At 39.4% G+C, this 21,241-nt stretch overlaps 1 protein-coding gene across 4 annotated transcripts in view; it reads left to right on the top strand.

Annotated features, from left to right (window-relative positions):
• Positions 1-4,434: 4,434 nt before the first annotated feature.
• Positions 4,435-21,241, top strand: part of sgsm1a (small G protein signaling modulator 1a) — a 41,250-nt gene continuing 24,443 nt past the window's right edge. For all 4 annotated transcript variants that reach the window (XM_022198589.2, XM_022198568.2, XM_022198579.2 and 1 more), the window contains exons 1-3: positions 4,435-4,533; positions 4,655-4,698; positions 13,841-13,916. In XM_022198589.2, the coding sequence (XP_022054281.2) occupies positions 4,515-4,533; positions 4,655-4,698; positions 13,841-13,916 (139 nt within the window). In that variant the 5' untranslated portion in view covers positions 4,435-4,514. The remainder of the gene's footprint in view (positions 4,534-4,654; positions 4,699-13,840; positions 13,917-21,241) is intronic.

Raw genomic sequence — 21,241 nt, 5'->3', positions numbered from 1 at the left:
AGTACTTCCTTTTATACCATTGTATTCTGGGGCAGTAAACGTGTTTTTTACACTGTCAGAAAAATATAGTTTCTAGTTCATTCCCTAATTAAGACTTTGCAATAAAACATATGCAAGCATATAAAATATAAAGTGGTGAGAAGGATTAAACAAACCTGTTTAATCTGTATAATTTTGAACAAGAATCTGAATCAACACTTTTTTTCTCTTTTATTTTCAAGACTCATCAAACTGTGGTTTTCTTCACAACAGGTCCAAACTAAGATGTTTTAGACTTGTTGCTTATGGTGAAGTTTTTTGGGGAAAAAAAAAAGCTCCACCTTACAGAGTGAGTAAAAATGCACAAATGTATGGCTACCAGTGACCTAATAATCAGTTACAGGAGGGTATTTTTCTGCAGAGCAAGTGCTTGTAAGTAGCTATATTTAAATATTATCGATCATACTCTATATAAGAGCAAGATTCTGAATGGGACGGTTTTAATTGTGGTGCTTTTAAACAAAGTTTTAACTGGATCCTGAAAGCGGAGGTCTTCTTCTAACACTGCCATAAATGTATAAGAACCGCTTTGAAGATATCTTATTATATATACCTTTATTATGAGGTTTGAGACCTTTTTTAATAGGAGGTTAAACTCAGAGATATTTTCTAATGAGTCTGAGTTCTCACCAGTCCAGAAATACAAGAACAACGGTGATTAATGGCCTTTGCAGCCGGTCAGGCATCTAAATATTATCCATACTTTCACAGCAGAATGATGACCTTATAGCAGAATGGAATTTAACTCTGTTTTAAAAGTTAGCTGTTAAAATAATTAGTGATATTACAGTAGAGGCTGTGGAAATCATTATGATATCCAGAATGAAGTCTACTCATTATCCTTCAAAAGCAACTAAGTGAAATTTAGAGCTCACATAATCAGACTTTGTAATACACTGTAGAGTTTTGCTTTTCAGTTGGTATTTGGCAGCTTTCAATGTGTGATTTTCAATTGACTTTCTTATTCTTTAGAAGAGAAAATTATATTTTAAGATCATCTATATACTAAAGTAACTTAAGACTAAATAAAATGCTGTGAGTAGAGTTAAGAAAATATCATTTCATTGGCTCCAATTCTCCACCTTTCAGTCCATTATGGGGGAGTTGCTGTTTTCAATGTTGCCACAAAACAGTAGAAGAATGTTTTGTTTTGTTTTGTTTTTTACCAATTAGAACAGTTTTTCAATTCTTTATTTGAGTTATCTTAAAAGCTTGGGTTAAAAGTTCATTCTTGGCATTTAAAAAAAGCAGCTGAAAAAACACTGTCTGTTCTGCATCTTTAAATCATGTCCTGTAAATGCATAGCTGGCTTATATGTTCGGTTTCTGGTTAAATCTGTGTCTCCAATTTCTCTTTTCATTGTAAAGTCACGGAAAGCTCACTTGCAAAGCATTTTTCTGTATCAAGTACATCACAATAAAAGATGCTGCAATCCATCAAATGCTGTTGCAAAATGAAAGTAAATAAAAATATGGTGGTACAATGAATAACACAGTGAATAGGCAATAAACAGATGGGTTAAAAAGAGGGAAACAGAAAAACAAAGAAACTGGTAAAGGGGTGGAGATAATGTTCAAACCAATGAGCAGTCAGTCCATTTGAACTTCTGAAGGTTTCATACAGAACTCCATAAATAGCCCCCTTGAACCATCTTAGCTTCCTGATCCTATGTTAATGTGGTTTGGTGAGGACAGCAAAATACAATCACGGCAGCTTAACTGCACTCATTAGGAAAACCTAATAAAAAGACCTGGTAATCAAATTCACCGCTTTTAGCACTGAGCAGTTGAAAAGGCTACTAACTGGATATTCAGAGAGCCACAGTCGTGCAGGCCTGCGAGCAGCGAGAGTGCATCAAATGAGGTTACTTTGGGAAATGGATATGACACAGAGACATCCAGCTCCATCATAAAATTGTCACTTAAAAGCCAAAGTAGCAGCCAAACCGTCTGGCCTGGTGTCACATGATTTGTTGTCAGACTCCGTCACCTAAAGCTGCCAAAACGGGAAATGCAGAATCAGATGCACAGATGATAACTGTGATAGATAGATAGATAGATAGATAGATAGATAGATAGATAGATAGATAGATAGATAGATAGATAGATAGATAGATAGATAGATAAATTTGTCTTTTCATTGCCAGGGTTTGAATGGGGAAGAGGAAAACAATCAGCTGAAGAGAAAGCTGTGGTTGTTCAGTCGAGGTGCAGGGGCCCCCGAGGGCCAAAACAATAACAACATAACAACAAACCACAGCACTGGCCTTCTCTAACATACAACCCTGTCAATCCGCATTGGCACACATGGGCAGAAGAACATCAGACTGACAGGAGCCTCTATCACATGCCCTGGTGCCCGTTACAGCACGTCGACTCTAATCACACACGGGCATGTGCACGTTGATCCCGGCCCCGAGACACTGCTGATAGACATGGATATGGCTTTGTTAGCTGTAAAGATGGGGACGGTTTGACTTGAAATACCTTTGAATTGTTGTCATTTAGGAAGTGATCATTGCCTGCATTCAACTTGTAGCTTCATTACTTTCTTGGATCCGTTTCCGATGTAACTTTTAAAAATTTGTATATGTTTTCTAAAGTAGCTGCTGTCTTTTCCAGCGTCTCTATGAACACTCTCATCAGTTGTGGCTCATTGCAATTGCACAGAGTGACTTGCTTCTTTTTTTCTGATGCACACATGTGAGAGCATCACTTCAGTGCTTAAATGCAGAACATCGATCTGTCTCTGGAATGTAACTGATGTATTAACACACACACACACGCACACACACACACACAATGTTACACTAATGCTGGTTCTCCTTTGACTAGTAGGTGAAGGCTAGTTGCTGAGCAGCTCTGATGTGCTGTTTACTCAGGCAGAAGTCCTGCTATGACATTTAACAAGACATGCTATTACCTCAAATTATCTAAAGCCACTGCAAGGTCTGAGTCATGCCAGCGAGGGAATCCTGTGCAAAACATGTGGAAAAGCAGAGGGAAGAAAAAGAGGGTCCACCCTCCTGTCATCTCTTGTCATCACTCCATCTTTTCACCACCTGATCCACCTGACAGCTCGGTCCTCCAGGCAGAACTGGACTAATGGCCTCCAGACCTCTCACTCCACAACAGTTCACTGAAACCTTCCAACTCCTCCCTGCTGTGACTCAAGATGATGCTTTTTTCTCTCATATGCAACACATAAGTGCGAAAACTGTTGGTATGTTTCCATAAAAGCTGATCATTTATCACCCTTATGGATTTACTGGCTCTCTCTGGGAGTCTTGGGCGTGAAAAGTGAGATGACACAGTCGCCATCTTCTGGACAGTATAAGTTGTACCTCTTTGTATTACTGCTGTATGTCATAAAAGGTTCTTTTTGTACATTTTTCTTTCAAAAAAAAGGTAGTTCAGTAAAACTACATGACTGTAAAGGTCGATGTTTAATATTTTTTGGACGATATTAACTGCTTCCTACAAGTAAAAAAAACATTTACAGTGTTAGATTTATCACTGGGCTGCACAGTGATGTAGTGGTTAGCACTTCCGCCTTGCAGCAAGAAGATCCCTGGTTCAAATCCCGGGGTGGGTCTGGGATCTTTCTGCGTGGAGTTTGCATGTTCTCCCTGTGCATGCGTGGGTTTTCTCCGGGTACTCTGGCTTCCTTCCACAGTCCAAAAATATGCTGAGGTTAATTGGCTACTCTACATTACCCGTATGTGAATGTCAGAATGATTGTCTGTCTGTAGGCCTGCGACAGACTGGCGACCTGTCCAGGGTGTCCCCTGCCTTCGCCCGAGTCAGCTGGGATAGGCTCCAGCACCCCCCACGACCCTAGTGAGGATAAAGTGGTGTATAGAGGATGGATGGATGGATTTATCATTATTTATAATGATAATGGATCAAATTTGATCAAATTTTCTTTCCTTTTTAAAAAAATCTGTAATTTGCAGATGTATTGTCTGACATACAGGGAGGACGAACCTCCTTATCAGTCTTTTCATATCTTGACCACAAGATGGCATGAAGACAAAACGTTTGCATGACAGCTACATCTACAACATGCACAAAACACAGGTCTATTACAAGCCTGTCTTCACTTCAATGATGCATTTTTAAAAATCATTTTGCAATGAATGATTTCTGTGTGAAGCCTACAAGAGATCACATCACATTAGTTTTTGAAATTCTGGGTAAAATCTTGACCAAAATGTCATTAAATTGCCGCACATTTGTGAGACATTATTCCTTACAGTTACACCTAATAGACAATGAATATATGAGGATTGTAATGCCAGAAAGCTGCACAAAAAAGGGCTGTTTTTTATTGATCTGTGTGCCACCCAATGGAGGCCCTGCATGCACCTTTAAGAGGCGTGTGTCCAGAGGAGGTGGAGTCGTGATCCTGGGCTCCGTGTTCAGGCAGCACTCCGTGGATGGGAGGGTTCAGTGTGCGCACAGGAGACAGGATCCATGGCAACAATCATGGCAGGTGGGAGCAGAAACGACACATTTATTCTTCCTAAGTTCTGTTTTTGTGAGCATACATAACCGGATGAGTTTTGAAAGTGATTAGAAAATGTCTTGTGTGGATGTTTTTTTGTGTGTTTCAGAGGCAGAGACCCGACAGAAGCTGCTGCGCACCGTCAAGAAGGAGGTGGGTGTTTTCAGCTCAGCACTTATCGAGTCGGAAAAACAAACATGTTGGTTTGTATGAAGCTGTGTACCTCACTGTTCACACACTCAGGCTGCTCAGGTGATCAGCAGCAAACACTGACTCACACTTCTTTGTCTGCACCTGCTTCTCCAGAGGATGACACCTGAGACAGATGTGGGTATGGGTGCACATCTGCACCATCACAGCCTCTTTAAATAGGTTAGAAAGCTGTATTAGATATGAGACAGTTAAAATCCACGTTCGGGATTTGCTGTTTGAGTGACAGTGCTGCAGCTCAGTGATTATTCGGGTGGAGAAGCAGCAGGAAGGCAGCAGATTGTCTTTAGTCAGTGTTTGTGGCAAAGCAAACCATCAGCCCTCTGCCAAGCCATTTGGTTCTGTTAGTGAGACACAAACTCTCTTTCTGTGTATGCATCTGTGTAATGAATTATTTGGTGCTGAGTGGAAACAAATATGGAAGAAGCAGCTCCAGCGGTTTGCACAGCTGGCTTCATGCCGCTCATCATCATTTGAGGTTACTGCAGCAACACAGCGGAGCAGAGTTCAGCAGAGATCAGATGAAATGTCATTGTGATGTAGTCCGGCTGACATTCAGACCCTGCATGATGGTAAAGCCTCGCAAATGATCAGAGAGATCCTCTTGTCCAGAAAGTTACCGGTGTCACTTAATGTGCATTTTGAACATTTTTTTTTTGGAAAGCATACATTAAAAATGCTTCCTTGAAGATCTCAGATATGTTGGTGACTGTGTAAAAATGTCACAGGAAGCCCGTCTTGATTTTATGTGGAAGCAAATAGGGTTGACGTAAAGCTCAGTTGACATAACATTGATTTGAAGTAAAATTTCATCTGTTGCCTTAATGCTTTGAGATTCTGAAAGTTCAAAGCAGCATCCAACCAGCTAAATACGCCTTTTGTAAACTTGCTTCTTTGTGACTTAACATTATCACATTTGCAGTGGCATCTATGCGTAATCTGTTTATTGTGCTACACACTTTAAATTAGACATGACAGGCTGGAATCCAGAAACATTTAGATTGTAACCTCCAAATAGTTTTAATTGTTGCTAAACTACTGTATTCAGACATGAAGAAGCACTTACATATAGCTACTCAAGTTTAGCAAATTGAAATAACACCCAAGACATGTCTTAGTAATGATTCATGTGGTTTTTGATGATGCTGTCTGAAATATCTCTTTAAGCTAACTGTACAGGCCTCGGCCACTTTTAATCTCACAGAAATGTTATTTGAAATGGTAAATTATCTTAAATATATTCTTTAAACAATGGATTCAAACTTTATGACATTATTAGATCTTGAAGGTGGCGTTAGCTGCTCCCTGCTAGCTGGGTAACTATGAAGCTCGCTAAACCAGCAGTGACAGTTAGCAGGGTAATAATATTAATAAAAGAATATCTAGTTTGGGTGGTGAAACCTGCTTTAATTTGGAGTGTGTGGCAATAAATCTCCAGTGAGGAAAGATTTTGACATAAATAGGCTAAGTTTATTTAAACAGTTGGTGCAGCTGGCAAGAAACTGAAGCTCCCCACTGAAACCCAGAATTATAATAATAGAAACATTTTCGCTGCAGTGCGATTAAATATTTATTGCTGAACCAATTCAGCTTCAAAAAATCTAAGTATAACTTGACTGTGTTAGAGATAGAGGACATCTTTTAATGCTAGCTTGTCCTGTTAGCAAACAGATGTGTGTGCTACTTAATTGTGTTTCCATTGTCCTGCAGCACTGTGTACTCTACTGCTGAGGTTTTTGTTTTCCTCTGTTTGTTCAGGGAAGGTTTCCTCAATTTCACACACACCTCACCAAACATTTACAGTAAACACCCTTTGAGCTGTCCGACACAACCTCAACTCTCCAACTATTGTTGGGTTTGTACACATTAAAAACTCCTCTTAAGAGGACCATTAAGAGCAGCTTTAAATGAGCTGATTGTTGCACATCAACCCTTCCTGAACAGTTCCCATTTTCAGACCACATTTTTACCATCCTTTTATTAAACTTTATTTTTTTAATTGCCTCATAAATTACTGGACTTTATTTTTGCCAAACAAAAAGAGATAATAATCCTGGATCTTGTGGGAGGAAGAATGTGGGGACTTTGGTCTGATTTGTTTTCTGTTTGCAGTCTTATCTGTAGAGACCAGACGCTTCCTATGACTAAACCGGCCTTCTGTGTGTCTGCGCTGCCTCGCTGAGATTCACCCACAGTGGCTCGTATTTTGTTGGTGTGACAGTCCATTTTATGCTCAGATAAAACTTAATGAAAATAAGCATTCATCTGTACATGAATTTTACATTGCAGTTTCTCAACAGGTTTAGCTCCTGTCACACTTTTCTCACTGTGGGTTCATTTTTTCACTCCAGTTTAAGTCATGATTTCTATGGAAACAACACAACCATATCTAGAAGTAGAAATAACTTAGAAGTGTCTTGTATGCCTTATAACAAAGGTGGAAGTTAAATCAATACAATAAATGTTTTACTACTTACATTTTCATTTTTTTTCATTAATTCTTCCAGTTATTTTCGGAATTCTTGTCTTGTAACAGATGGCTGTAACTGAGTTAGTTATGACCTTTCAGTTGTGCGGAGAAGTACAAAATTTTTAGATTTTAGCGAAATTTTGCCTATCCAATCTGTTAATCTTTGGTAATCTTTTGCAAAAGACAGGTCTAATAAAATGATTTTGATGAAATATGTCCATTATAAGGTCAGATGTGGTTAAATTTCCTGACAGAACTGCATGTCAACTGGCAGCAAGTTGAAAATCCAACTATTCTTTTAGTTTTTACAGTTTCTAGCTTTGATGAATTGTGTAATTTTGACATTTATTTTTTATTTTTTACTGATGAGATACATTTTTTATAGCCGCTTTCAGGTTTTAGGGTTCAGAGAAGGATTTTCATGTACAACCATGTCAGAAAATGGACATCCGATAGAAATTGTTACATTTTTATTGTAACACTTGACCCTCTTTGATACTGTGTCTACAGATGAAAGTAATATACTCTTAAAAAACTAATTTTGACAACAGACTGTTAGAGAATGGCAAAAATAAGTAAATTTATCACACCTTCAGATCCACAAAATTTAATTCAGGGATTCCAGATTAGGTGCTAATGGTTGAAACTGAAGTCTGTGGTGTCATCATGCCAAGATCTAAAGAGCTCTCCACGGCCTTCAGAAAAAAGCTTGTGGATGCTTATCGGTCTGGCAATCTGGGAGTCTGGCAATTTGTGTGGGACTGGCCTTCCCATCTAATTCACACCAAGAGCAGACCGTTTGATGCAAATAAAGGAACCCTAAAATTTCATTATGGGATCTGCAGGTAACTCTGCAGCTTTTGGTTGTCAAAGTGCTGCATCTGTGGTCAGATAGAGGCTGCAAAATGTGACCTGCATGGGAGGTGAGTCAAGACAAAACCTTTGCTGCCCAGAAGGAATATTCAAGCAAAACTACAGTCTGCCAGTGAACCTTCAGGGAAAGAGCAGGCCTTTTGGGATAATGTGCTCTGGTCAAACAAAGGACGCAGGAACAATAGACATGTCTGGTAGCTTTTTAGGGAAAGAACCTCATATTAATTGTGAAGCAGGGTGGTGGAGGCATTATGGTTTGGGGCTACTTCGCTGCAGTCTTTCAATCAACTATGAATTCTGTATCATACTAAAGAGTGCTTGAAAATAATGTAGGGCCATCTGCCTGAAAGTTGAATCTGATCTGGGCATGATAATGGTCTACGTAGTTTAGCAAATCCACCAGGGAATAACTCAGAACAAGGAAAATCTAGGGTTGTGGAATGGTCTCACATTTAAAGCATATAGTTAATGCAAGAAAACATCCGAATATCTTGCAACTGAGTCATTTTTCCTCTGTATGTGGTCAGAAATGTGGTCAGCTATGCAAAATGACTGTAAGCTTCTGAAGCTTCTGTACTTACGTATTCTTAAGATCAATTATCTTTCTGTTGATATTTCATTGAAAAAGTAACCTTTCAGTAAGTAGCCTTAGTCACCTTTATTTGTAGACTCTGCTTCAAAGAGGATCCAATATGTTCTTGTCCTAAAACATGAGTGTATTTAGGTGTCTCTTCCCCCTTGAGGAAAGATAGAGGCTGTTGCTGCTTGTACCATTTTTCCATTAGTTTCTGATTATTATTACTCAGTGTGGGTTGTGCCATATGGTGCCTCTGTGCTGTGTGTTCTCACACTCTTGTAGTCCAGCTGGTTTTATGCCATCAGTCTGATATACCTGGATGTGAGCCATTATCCAGAGAGCGCAGGATGTCTGTGGCAGCAGAATTACCTTCCGGCACTAAATTGGTTTGAATGAGAACTCTTGTTTGCCTTAGCTTTGATACAGAAGCCCTCTCTGTGTCTTTGTTGTGCTCTGATCGCACTCCTCCCACCGTCTTCCTGAGTAACACACATGCACACAACACAAATACACACCTGTGTTTGCTAAAGGAGAGAGAGCGAGAGGAAGAGAGGCTGTGAGGAGCTGCACCATTCAGTTTCCTGTTTCATTTTTTTTTTATCGCCGAGTCTTTCTAGCAGTTTTGCTCCATTATATGCCTAATGGAGATTTTCAGATTCTCTGATAGAAAACATTCTTTCAAGGTTGATTCATTCATTCTGCAGGGAAAACAGGAAATATTACTGCTGCTATAGATGCACCTGGACATTGTGCAGTTTTTCACCTTTCTCTGTGAAAAAAATTCATGAGGTTTTGCAACTGACAGAACGGGATTAGCTCGTTGTTGGGAGAGAGGAGCATTGCTACTGCTGCACCACTTGTAATCAAACTGAATGTACTGATGGTTGAACTCAACAAATTGGTCGACCTTATGCGAGTGAAGTGTGGAGCCTCTTCTAAAGCAGCGTTTTTATGGTTTGTCTCAACCTTGAGCGACAGAGCATGTGTAATGTAAAATTATTCATGTCGAGGCTGAATACACGGTCTTGATGGTGCAAGCTCAGCAAAAGGCAAAGCCAGCATGAACAAAAAGTCTTAAAAACTGAAGTGTATTACTCTGTCCGCTCACGACCTGATCAAAAAAAAACCCCAGAGAAAACACTGACTATACCTTGTGATGAGATTTTTTTTGGTCAGCTCTTTCAGGCTGTTGTGATTTGATTGATCTTATGTTTTTATTCCTTGGCCAGGCTTTTTGATTTGTTATTAAGTTCTAATTGGAATAATAGAATCATATTTTAAATAGATGTTTTCATGGTGAAATTGTAGTTTGATGTGCAGCAGTCCTAGTTTGGTCTTTTTTTTTGTTATTTTTTTTTTCCCCCATTGTACGCTCGCTTCATTCATCGGTGAACATCGAGGTGATAAATAATGAAGGCTGGGTGTTAATGGATGGGGCTTTCTCTCTCTGCCTTTTACTTCTTGGCTCTGCTGTTGCAGGAGTTAATTGGAATACTCAGAAGATCTTTTATCACTCTGGCTGTTGCCTTCCAGCTACGGTGGTTAGATAGAGCAGATTCATCAGGCTTTGCTGCTGCAACAGGAGTATTTAATGGCTGCTGTAACATCACGTTCATTGTTCCATCTGTATATTTGAGTGAAAATCTCATTTTGTTGGCATTGCAATAGATATGGCTGCTTTAAATGGAAAAATCTTGAAAGATTTCCGCTTATTTTGAGCCCACAGCAGCACACACAGGTGGCTGAGTTTTACCCGAAATGGCAACAGCACAGTACATCTAGATGTGATTAGTGACTGTAGTTGGAGAGCTGCAGTCATTCTTGTTTAATTCAGAGATGAATGAATGTTGTTTTTGCATCTCTTAGGCGGAAGTGATCCACGGTGAGACACGTGCCGTCTCCATGGAAACCTGCAGGTTGTCTGTGCTTAGACACTTTACCATATAAATTCCTCAGAGGCCTGATCTGTAGCCCAGATGAGAGAGATGAGGAAAGACAAGAAGGAGTCTGCTTCCTCAAGTTAGCAAATCAATCAGCTTTCTGTGTGTCAGGTGCACTCAGAGAGAACGCTGCTGCACATTAGTCCCCTGTGTTTTATACGTCTGTGTGTGCGACTGCAGGCTTTTATATAAGTCTCATCATGAGCAGAGCTGGTGTGAATCACATTAGACTGCCTCTGTTGTGTTGGCAGCGTGAATCATTGCTGGCGATGCCAAAGAGAACAATGGTACTGATGCGAACAGGCCAAACGCGCATAATGACTGCTGTCCAATTAGTGAGCGTTGACATGTTTTCAGGGGAGCAAGGTTCTGGGCACATTTGTTTTCCAAGTGTTGAGAAATAGAGATTAGTCACTTCAGGCCCTCATCTTGCATTGACAGTGAGACTGCAGCCGGTGCTCAGTGGGCAGATTTGTCTCACCACCACACACCATGTGTCTGTCTGTATGCCTTCACATATGTATGTAGTCTTTAAAAACGGGGCTGGAAAACATGGCGACATCCATTGAGAGATGATAGAAAACTACCACGAGTTCAAAGTCAGAATTTTACAAGCAATTTAATGAAGCTGCTTGTTTTTTGAATTACCCCAAAAGACATTTATGTTCAGGTTTTCTTTTTCAATGTTTCTAAATGTGTGCTCAGTTCACTTTGCAGAAGCATTCTACATCATGAATCAATAGCACGACAGCTCAACTAGTTTATGGGCTCACTGACATTTTTGGATAGTATTTTGCTGTCACAGATAAATCAACATATTGTCCAATATGAAAACCTTTTTCCTGTGCAGAACATCATGAACAAACATATACTCAGGGTAATTCAGAAGTGGTGTCCTCACACAGTCTGTTCAGCAAAGCAGCTTTGATTTAACCCTCGTGTCGTCCTGCAGGTCAGAATTGTTGGAAAGTTGGAAAATGTGGGGGGAAAAAACTCGTGATGTCCACATTTTCAACATTTTTGGGGAAATCTTTGAACATTTTTTGGTGGCAAAAAAAGAATTGTTAAAAATGTTTCTGAAGAACATTCACACAAAGAAATCAACCAAAATCCAGTGAAATCTGGTGGATTTTGGTTGATTTTTTTTGGTGAATGTTCTTAAAGAAAATATTAGAAGTTTTACAGATTTTTATCTAATCGCTTTAGATATTTTTAGGATTTTTTTGGAAGATTTTTACTCATTTTTTGAAAATATTTACAAAAATTTTTGTGCCAAATTTGGGGGATTAAAAAAAACTTTTAAGGAAAACTTTTAAGGAATTATTGGAGTATTCTTCCAGAAGGTTTTGCAAATTAGTATTTGTAAAATATTAGTATATAGCCCTCAGAGAGAATTAGATGTGGTGGTTCAAAGGGTTAGATGGAGCTGCATAAGTAGGGCTTTATATTTCAAAATCGTTTGTTTTTTCTAAAATGTCTAGTTACTACAGCTTAAATGACGGACTTTAAGACACGATAGAGGCTCTTTTTTATGTTTACCTTTTGTTTCTTTTGCTAAGGATGTTTAAATGTTGACATGGATTTACTCCTCAGCCTCTCTGTGAGTCAGTCCATTGATTAGAGAGCTGCAGCAGATCCACCACAGCAGCTTCATCTGGTAATTGTAAAGATCTGTTCTGTAAATCAGCCTTTGCTCAAACAGCTTCTCCTGTGATGGGAACAAACATCTGAAACTCACCACCCGATCATGTGGAAATTACAGCACATTTCCACACTTTTGAAAGAGCTACCAAATCCTGATTATTTGGGCAACAAATCTTTACCAATGTCTAGTGAATTAAATGTGTCTTAACGTGTGCCTTTTTGTGTCTTGCTACTCTTAGTTTTAATTTGTTTCATGGTATCTTGCTGTACGTCACCCCCTTGTTTAAACCTCTTAATCCTATGAAGGTACTTCTAGGGATGAGTGCTGCAGATTCACTAAAAACACTAAACTCACTTCGAATAGCTGAATGCTGCATTTGTCCAAATAAAATGTAAATAAACAAATAAATAGAAATATGGATCTCACTGTTGAAAGTCTCTTATTCTATCTCTGTGTAGCAGATGATGAAATTATTGATCCATAAAATTGAGCTGTAGTGTGAAACTCAAACCTGAAGACAGAACTTTCTCTCCTGTAAATTTTGTTTTGAACAGTTTGACAGTTGCTGCTTTATGACTACCGAACTGCCCAATGAAAAATGATTTGCTCTCACAATAAATATATAGATTGAAGAAAAAATTGTTTATAATAGAGCGGAGGGAACGTCAACCTCTGAGGAGGAGAGCTGTATTGGCTTTGTTAGTTTTAGACCTTGGAAGTGAGGACAAGGGGGGTGAGAGTAAGGGATTAGATTTGGGGTTTAGCACTGATGATTGCACTAAGGAATACATGAAGTCAATAAGTATCCTTACAAAGATAGCCGTAGAAACGTGTGTGTGTGTCAGTGAGTCTTTGTGTGTGCAGACGGTGAACGTGGCAGTAATATGGTCGTTGTGGACAGACTCATTTCAGCAGGAAATTACAGCTATCTGTGTGGCCGTGTCCGGAGGTTGATATTCCCCCTGAAGATTGCAGCGCGGTGCCCACACAGGGGCACGTCGCCATAGCCACCGCAGGGATTGATTTACCAATCTTCCTAACTATTGGTCTGTAGCTGTTGTCAGGTCAGCGAATGAAGGACACACCGACGTGACGACAAAACCGAACTAATGAGCGTTACCTTGTGAGCACGTGTCTCTGACCTCCTCCGTGCTTTTTAAAAGGACTGGATGTCAACCCCGTTTGACGCAACAGAATCAATTGTCCCCACTGAGGATTATAGACTGCTCAGAAACGGGGACTCGTGATGGGTGAACTGTCCTCGTCTCTCTTATTCTCCCCCCACTCCCAAATGTACCGTCTACCTTTCCCAGCAGTCCTTGTGAGGAGAGCTGGTGATTCAACCACCAACTTAATATTCACTCTTCCACCATCTGTTCTTTTCCCTCCTCTTAACTTTCCAACCCCACTCCACGTTCCCCCTTTTTTCATCCTCAGACGTGCATTACATTCATGAATTCTCTTCATTATTCTCTGAAATGTATTCGTCACTCAGTCAAACCCTCGCCAACAAGCCCCTCACAGACTGTTTGTGGCATGTTAATGAATGAGTCATCCAGCATCTGCCGTGTCATTGACAGGTGAAGCAGATCATGGAGGAAGCCGTCACCAGGAAATTTGTTCACGAAGACAGCAGCCATATTGTGTCCTTTTGTGGTGAGTAATCAAACATACAAATGGTTCATGCAGCTTTTGTCTATTTACAACCTTTGGTTTGAATAATTAAGCGACACTGAAAAGGCGAGATGTTTGCTTCTTTCCCTAAAGTTACTGTTAGATTTACTACCGATTTTGTAACATTACATTATGGGGCTAATTGTAGGTAACTATAGTCAAAACAAAATGTATCAGTAGTTTATTCGTTTAGAATATTCCCATGTTTCTATTGAGCTTTGATCACCAATTACTTTACACAGTCCACATCTATAGGAAGGCAAGTAATTCTAACAAGATTTTAGTAATTTTTAAAAAATGAGTGAGCCACACTAGTTTGTCTTTTGTTTCCTTTGTGCACATTTCTACTTGGAACACTTCCACTATACATCCATCTCATAAATAGCACATTGGTTACAAATTCACCCAGAATTAAATATAAAGGTTGACATTTCACATAAGGTTCCATTTCTTTTTATTTGTTGATGTAGTAATCCTTTATATTTCAAGAAAAGCAAAAACAAGCTTTAACAAATGTAAACAGAAAGGCTCCATTGTGTTTGTCAGTATACTCGCGCGAAGATTGATATTACTGAACTGGAAGCAAAAGGCAGCACCAACTTATTCAAATCTTATGACTGATGTCATGAGACATTTAGAGCTGGAGAAAATTAGATTTGTATCGAAGAATCAAGAAAGAAAGTTCCACGAGGTTTGGCAGCCATTTATTGATTATTTTAACCACAAAACATAGCCTGATGGGAAAACTCTAGAAGCATTTTAACCCCAAATGGAAAGAAAGGATTTCTGACTTTTCTTTTTCTTTCTTTTTTGTTTGTTTGTTTGTTTTGTTTGCAAAGTATCCACGTGTATGTATGAGTGTGTGTATATATATGTGTTTATATACGTGTACATGTGTATATATGTAATTTATATTACAACATCTCTATTTCTGTCTCTATGATGCAAGAGCTAATCACATTACTGCCGAACGTGTACATATACGTGTAAAGGTGTGAGGCATTCGTTTCACTGTTATGTTTGTATTTTAAAACGTGAAAAAAAAACAAGCGAGATTTCCAAGAAAAAAACAAAAAGGAAGGCTCCATTGAGGCAAACTAAAAGCTGGGAAACACTTCCTTCACTGACCAATCAGCGTTTTTACATTTCAGCTACACATCAGTGGGCTGGTAGGTGCTGATCAGACAAGACTTTCTACACATTTCATTAAGGAGAGACTCAAATCAAAGAAAGGCCTAAAAAGAAAATGAAATTATTTATCTTATTTATTGTCCGCACATAATATAGATCCATCCATCCATTTTCTTTACATTGCTTTATCCTGTAGAGAGTTGTGGGGAAGTTGGAGCGAGTCCCAGCTGACTTGGAGCGAAAGCAGGATTAACCCACAAAATATAGAAAAACAAACAAGTATGTGAGTGTGAGTCTTTGGTGATTACACTCCATCCTGACTCATCATTTGAAGGAGTGCTTATGCCATAAGCTATACAGGAGCATCTCCCAATGGGGTCTTGACAGTATTGATGAATGGGTCAACCCGTAACTCACGGGTTTGTGTTCAGGTCAACCAAATAGAGAATATCACAGATTCAGTCAGGGTCGGGTCATAGAGTGACCACGGAGTGTTCTGACTAAGTTATAAATAACTTACTTTGCATGCAATAGGTGAGGCTATGATTTCTAGGCTGTGAATTCAAACATACACACCAGAGGGTTCAGGTACTTACCGAATATACTGAACGACCAGGTCTTTCCATTAATGGAGTTTTTCTTCTCTGATGGCATGATGGGCATGTTTTAAGATGACGATGCCGGGATTCATGGGGCTCACATTGTGAATGAGTGGATCAAGGAGCATGAGACGTCATTTACACACATGGATTGGCCTCCACAGAGTCCAGACCTCAGCCCCTATTGAGAATTTCTTGGATGTGCTGGAAAAGACTTTGCACATCTGTCCGATTCTCCCATCATCAGTATAAGATCTTGGTGAAAAATTAATCCAACTCTGGACAGACATCAATGTTGTGACATTGCAGAAGCTTATCGAAACGATGCCACAGAGAATGAGTGCCATACTCAGAGCTAAAGGCAGTCTGATAAAATATTAGAATGTGTGACTTTTCTTTTTGGCCGGGCAGTGTATCTATTAGTGCAGGTTATGTGGCAAAATCAATCACATATCTTTGCAGAGCCTAGAAAAACATTTATGGTCTTTATTACCGGTTTAGTTTTCATATAATAAGGAGCTTCATCCTACAACAAAAAAATATGTAGTAATTGAGACTCTAGCTCCTACATCTTTAGTGACCAGAAAAGCCATATCATTGACAGAAGCGTATAATTAGTAAAAATAAGAGGCACTTAAAGTTCAATGTTTCACCAAATGTTGTAGTTCTTGCCTCTAAATCACAGCAATAGATTGCGGTATGATTACAGTGAGAAACACACTGCCCACACAGGCACTCACACTCACCAGATGTCTGGCTCGGACCAGAGCTGTAATCAGTAACAGGATATATTTGGGGATTTCAGTGTGAATAAAATGACTCTCAACTTGAAGAAAAAGTGATATTTTTGAGAGCTGAACTTGGAAGTCTGTTCTGAAGTCATATGATGAGCCTACTGGAAAGCCATGAAAATATAAGATGGTATTTTTGTGGTACTGTATATGTAAGTGAACAAGCAACAAGCTTTTTTTTTTCCTGCACAGATTCTTAATACCATCTAGAGAAAAGTGTATAAATGAGTGAACTGTCAGGTCCCTATAGGCCTGTCTGCTCTTCATTGTTGTGAAAATGTAATTGCACACTTACATTATGCAGACTTTGTGTGGTGGTGGGCGACGGCGCTATGTTTAGCAACAAAAAGCAAGGAAGGGAAGGTATACTCTCTTTAAATCACAGTTTCACCAACTGTTGTCAGAGCAACGCTTCTTTCAAAGACAGTTAAAGTTTCTACCGTCTCTGAATGTCCATCAGCTTTACAGTTTTCACAGAGCTCTGACCTGTGAGCATAAGGTCAAAGCCAATAGTAACGTTAGACACATTAGCTGCACAACATGCTAACAAAAACATATTCCTGTTGTTGTGGTGACATTGCATCAAAAATATAAATAATTCACTGCATCTTCAGGTCCTCAGTTGCTGGAAGTGCACAAAGACTCTTGTGTTCACTCATGCCAGTCAACGGCAGAACATTTTATGGGTTTTTTGCTTGCCGCTGAGACGTTTTAGAGTTTGCAGAAGCAGGTTTATTTGCATTTGAAAGCAAATATACCTGGTGGAGTGTGAGGCAGCGGCTCATTCTGAAGACTCACCTGGGAACAGCTGGCAGTGAGGAGGCAGAATTATACAAAGTTTAAGCTGGATGACTATTAAACAACAACTTCAAATGGCCTTTCAGTGGCACTTTTACCCCTGCTGTAGATCACAAGTGTTTAATGGCACATTCTGAAAGCAGAAAGGAGTGTCTAGGATAGAGTTTCAGCACCACAGAGTCCTATAAACAGACCCAGAAGAGCCTGAATAAGACAAGGTAAATGTAGACGTAAATTTCCTCATGACGGTGGAAGGTGAACTGAGAAAACAACACAGGCTGAGTATGAAAACTATTAACATCTATCACAAGACGACGCTGAAAGATGTGAAGTGCAGTTCCACAGAGACCTTCTTTAAACAAGACCAATTGAAATCCAAGTTTTAAGATTCCAGAGGAAAACTCTGAGAAGACTGAACTAGAGGAGGAGTTAAAGAACTACAGAGCCTTCTGTCTAGTTCAACTGGAGGAGCCAAAAGAGGACAACAAAAATCTTGTGACAGCTCTGAAGGACGGTGAGCAGCAGCAGGAGAGTCGCACACTCCAGTGACCGGAAGACAAATCTGCCCTCACAGTGGAGATGGAGACATCACGGGCTGGTTATCTTGCTCAGCTTGAAACGAATGAAAATGACATGAAGGAAAGAAGCACGAAACGAGAAGTTTGAGGATGATCAGTTTAAGAATGAGCACCTGAAACAGCAGCAGGAGAAAACTCCCTGCTGCAAGAAATGGAGAAATACAAGACTCTTCCCATCTCAGCAGGCTGAAGAGTGAGAACAGCACCCTCATGGCTTCTCTGAGGAAAGTTGAGCAGCAGTTGGAGAGAAATCAGCCTTCTTTCAGGTCTTTGAGGACGTTAGATTCTGTAAGCACAGGAGCAGGAGAGGGAGAAGACAGAGTAGCTTGAAGAAGCTGGTGGAAGAAGTGGAGATCAAAAGAAGGAAAAGAATAAGAATAAGTGGTACAAAAATAATTATTTGAAAGCCCAGGCCAGTAATCATTCTCTGTCTTTTGTGTATATTTGTAGGATTTAATGAAATGAAACAGTCTCAGCCCTCCACCACATTGCAAAGGGGCTCTTTGTGATCGGTGAAGCACACTGAAACACAAGTGGTGCAAATCTTCTCTTCCTTTTTTCATGAAAGAAAAAATCAGAAAATGATGGTCGGTTGATATTAGCAAAGTTTAAGATGCATGAGACTCGTATGATGATTCTTTTTGTGCAAAAATTTGCGAACACTGTTTGAGTTTGGATTTGAACCCTACAGTGTTCATCACTATTTACCATCATCATAATTTGCATTATCCCGTTTCATCTAAATCGAGGACTATAAGCAGTCATTAAAGAGGCATGAACCACCACGTTAATGAGGCAGGAAGCCTGTTCAGGGCACAATACAACCATGAAAAGCAGACGGAGAGGAGATGGATGTCCTGAGGTCACATATTATGCACCTTTACAGCAAAGTAATGAAAGTCTCGCTCATCCCCACGATGTATCTTTCAATTTTTCACCTCAGAATTACTTCAAAGATGATTAATTTCACCATGACTGCATAACATTGTAGTTTTTTTCCTAATCTGAACAGGCAGTTTCAGTGTCTGTCGCTTTAAAATCAGTTGCTGTCCCCATCCCCTTCAGGAAGAGAACTCTCTCTTTTCTGTGGACACAAGAAAATAACCATGGCAAATGACAGATATGTGAATGAGTTTTTGAATGTAGGACTTTCTATCACTTCTAACTTTCCTCTGAGCCATCATTTGGCGTTGAACTATTGCTGAATTCCCATCACAGCTGCTGTTTTTAAACTTGTGTGTGTGGTGTGTTTGTCAGACAACACCGAAGCTTTAAAATAAGTATTTTAGTGATAAAGAACAGCAGCTTGGGGAATGACTGTAGTCTTAATAGGCTGTCACTTTTTTATATCTGTTCTTTTGTCTGGCAAAAGAAACAGCTTTATTGGGAATTCAGCTGTGCTAAAATGCTGGTTATGTGAGTGCAAAAAGCAGGGGAGGTTCATATAGATATAAACACTGGTTGATTTTGGTTTCACTGAAGTGCAACAGGCAACATGAAAATGCACTGACCCACCTGATCTTTGTTTATTGGTTTCAAATCAGTCTTAATACATCAATCACTTTAAGACACACATCATTACTTCACAGACATTAGTACTGAATGCAATAAATTATTAAAAAGAATTAAATTATATGATAGAGAAGGCCAAAACATGTCCCGACTTTCTATTTTTTCCTCCTAATTATCTGTTGTTGTTGTTTTTTTGATAGACCAGTAACTTATGATGTCCAAATATTTGGATTTAAGTGTCAAAGAAATTTGTAGCACAGCTTGAAAACCTATTTAACCAGCATAAGTAAATGCTGTTGAACATCCCTCCCAATAATCAGCTTACCCCAAATCTCTTTTTGTAATTTTATTTTTCTCTTGGAGGGTTATGAAAATGATTTGTCACAGAGCTCAGATTGTGACTGGAAGTCTTTTAGTGTCAGTTTTGTAGAAATTGGATTCGCTTTATGTGTTTTCTTTTAGAGCTTTCATGTTGCTGTTTCAACAGATTCCTTGGCCCACAGCGTTACCTCCTGGATCTTCTAATAGCCTTCCCTCTATCATTATGATACGTCCCAGTGGACACGTAGCCGCTCAGGATGACCCTCTCATGTCTCTGCATCAGCCTCCTCCTCCTCCCTCTGACTCCTCCTGTGATTCTTCTACAGTGGCTCTTGTTACTACATGTTCTCTTTCAGCTGTGGTCTGTTCAGAAATGAGAGTGAGTGGAGGATGGGAGACGAGCTCAGCCAGCTCACCGGGGAGCAATTAGCTTCTAGCATCATGGCCACTGAGCCGCCCAGGCAGAGTCTGAAACGTAGAGGCTGTGGAGGGGATGAAGGCTGAGACTTGAGTTAGGAGGCAATGACGAGTAGGACAACAATACTAAAAACGACTAGCTGTATTGACTGATTTGATGGTCTGTTATACTTTGTTATTTATTTATTCTTATAGTGTATCAGGCATTCATGTCTCAGTCTTAACTTATCTCTAATTAATTTGAGAGCAGTGAACAGATTTCAGTCACTTCACGTGTTTCTTCGCCAGCAGAGATGCATCCTGAAGCTGCAGAAACCTTAAGAAAATAGTCACTTCCACTTTTGCCTGCTAGTAACACAGAGTGTATTGATTTCACTATGCAAGCAAGCATTTTGAAAGCTTGAAAGCTAGTGTCACAATGCTACTTTCTTCAAAAAATGAGGGATTTATTAAAACAAACCTGACGTACCAGCATGCGCGCAGACACTCACACATGCATATTGATACTGTGGGGATTTTATTTATTTTTTACAGCAGACATTATGATTTGTCATCGCAGAGAATGCACTAGTGTAATTAATAACTTTAATAGGCGGTGACCTCTATTAAGAGTCTAATTAACCCATGTCAGTCATCCGGCATGCACACAACAACATGCCTGCAGAGGGCTCACCTGTGCTTTTACTGCTGTGATGTTGTGCTTCAGAAAAACTATAGTGAAATAAAAGTATGTTTCATAATGATCAGTTTTAATTTCATTTCTTAATAAATGAGTAATGAAATGTCCACAATGTGACATTAAATACTCCATAAGCATCTCTTTCATTTGAAAGGTAAGGACCAAACCTAAATCTTTACAATTTGCTCATCATTTAAGCTGCAATGATAAGTTGATTAGTTGTCAGCTGTTGATAATTACCAACTTTGATAATGTGTGGATCAGTTTTTGTGAAAAAGTCTAAATGATCTGATTCCAGCTTCTTAAACGGGACTGTTTTCTGCTTTCTTTACTCTTCTATAACAGCAAATATATTTGAAATGTGGACAAAACAAGACATTTAATGACGTCATCTTCAGCTTTGCGAAACATTGCTAGACATTTTTCTCAATTTTCTCACTCTAGGTTGACGAAACAGCCAATCAATGAATCGAGAAAATAG

This window comes from Acanthochromis polyacanthus, chromosome 7, assembly GCF_021347895.1.
Source record: "Acanthochromis polyacanthus isolate Apoly-LR-REF ecotype Palm Island chromosome 7, KAUST_Apoly_ChrSc, whole genome shotgun sequence".
NCBI classification, from domain to species: Eukaryota; Metazoa; Chordata; class Actinopteri; family Pomacentridae; genus Acanthochromis; species Acanthochromis polyacanthus.
This window is presented reverse-complemented; position numbering and strand designations above follow the sequence as displayed.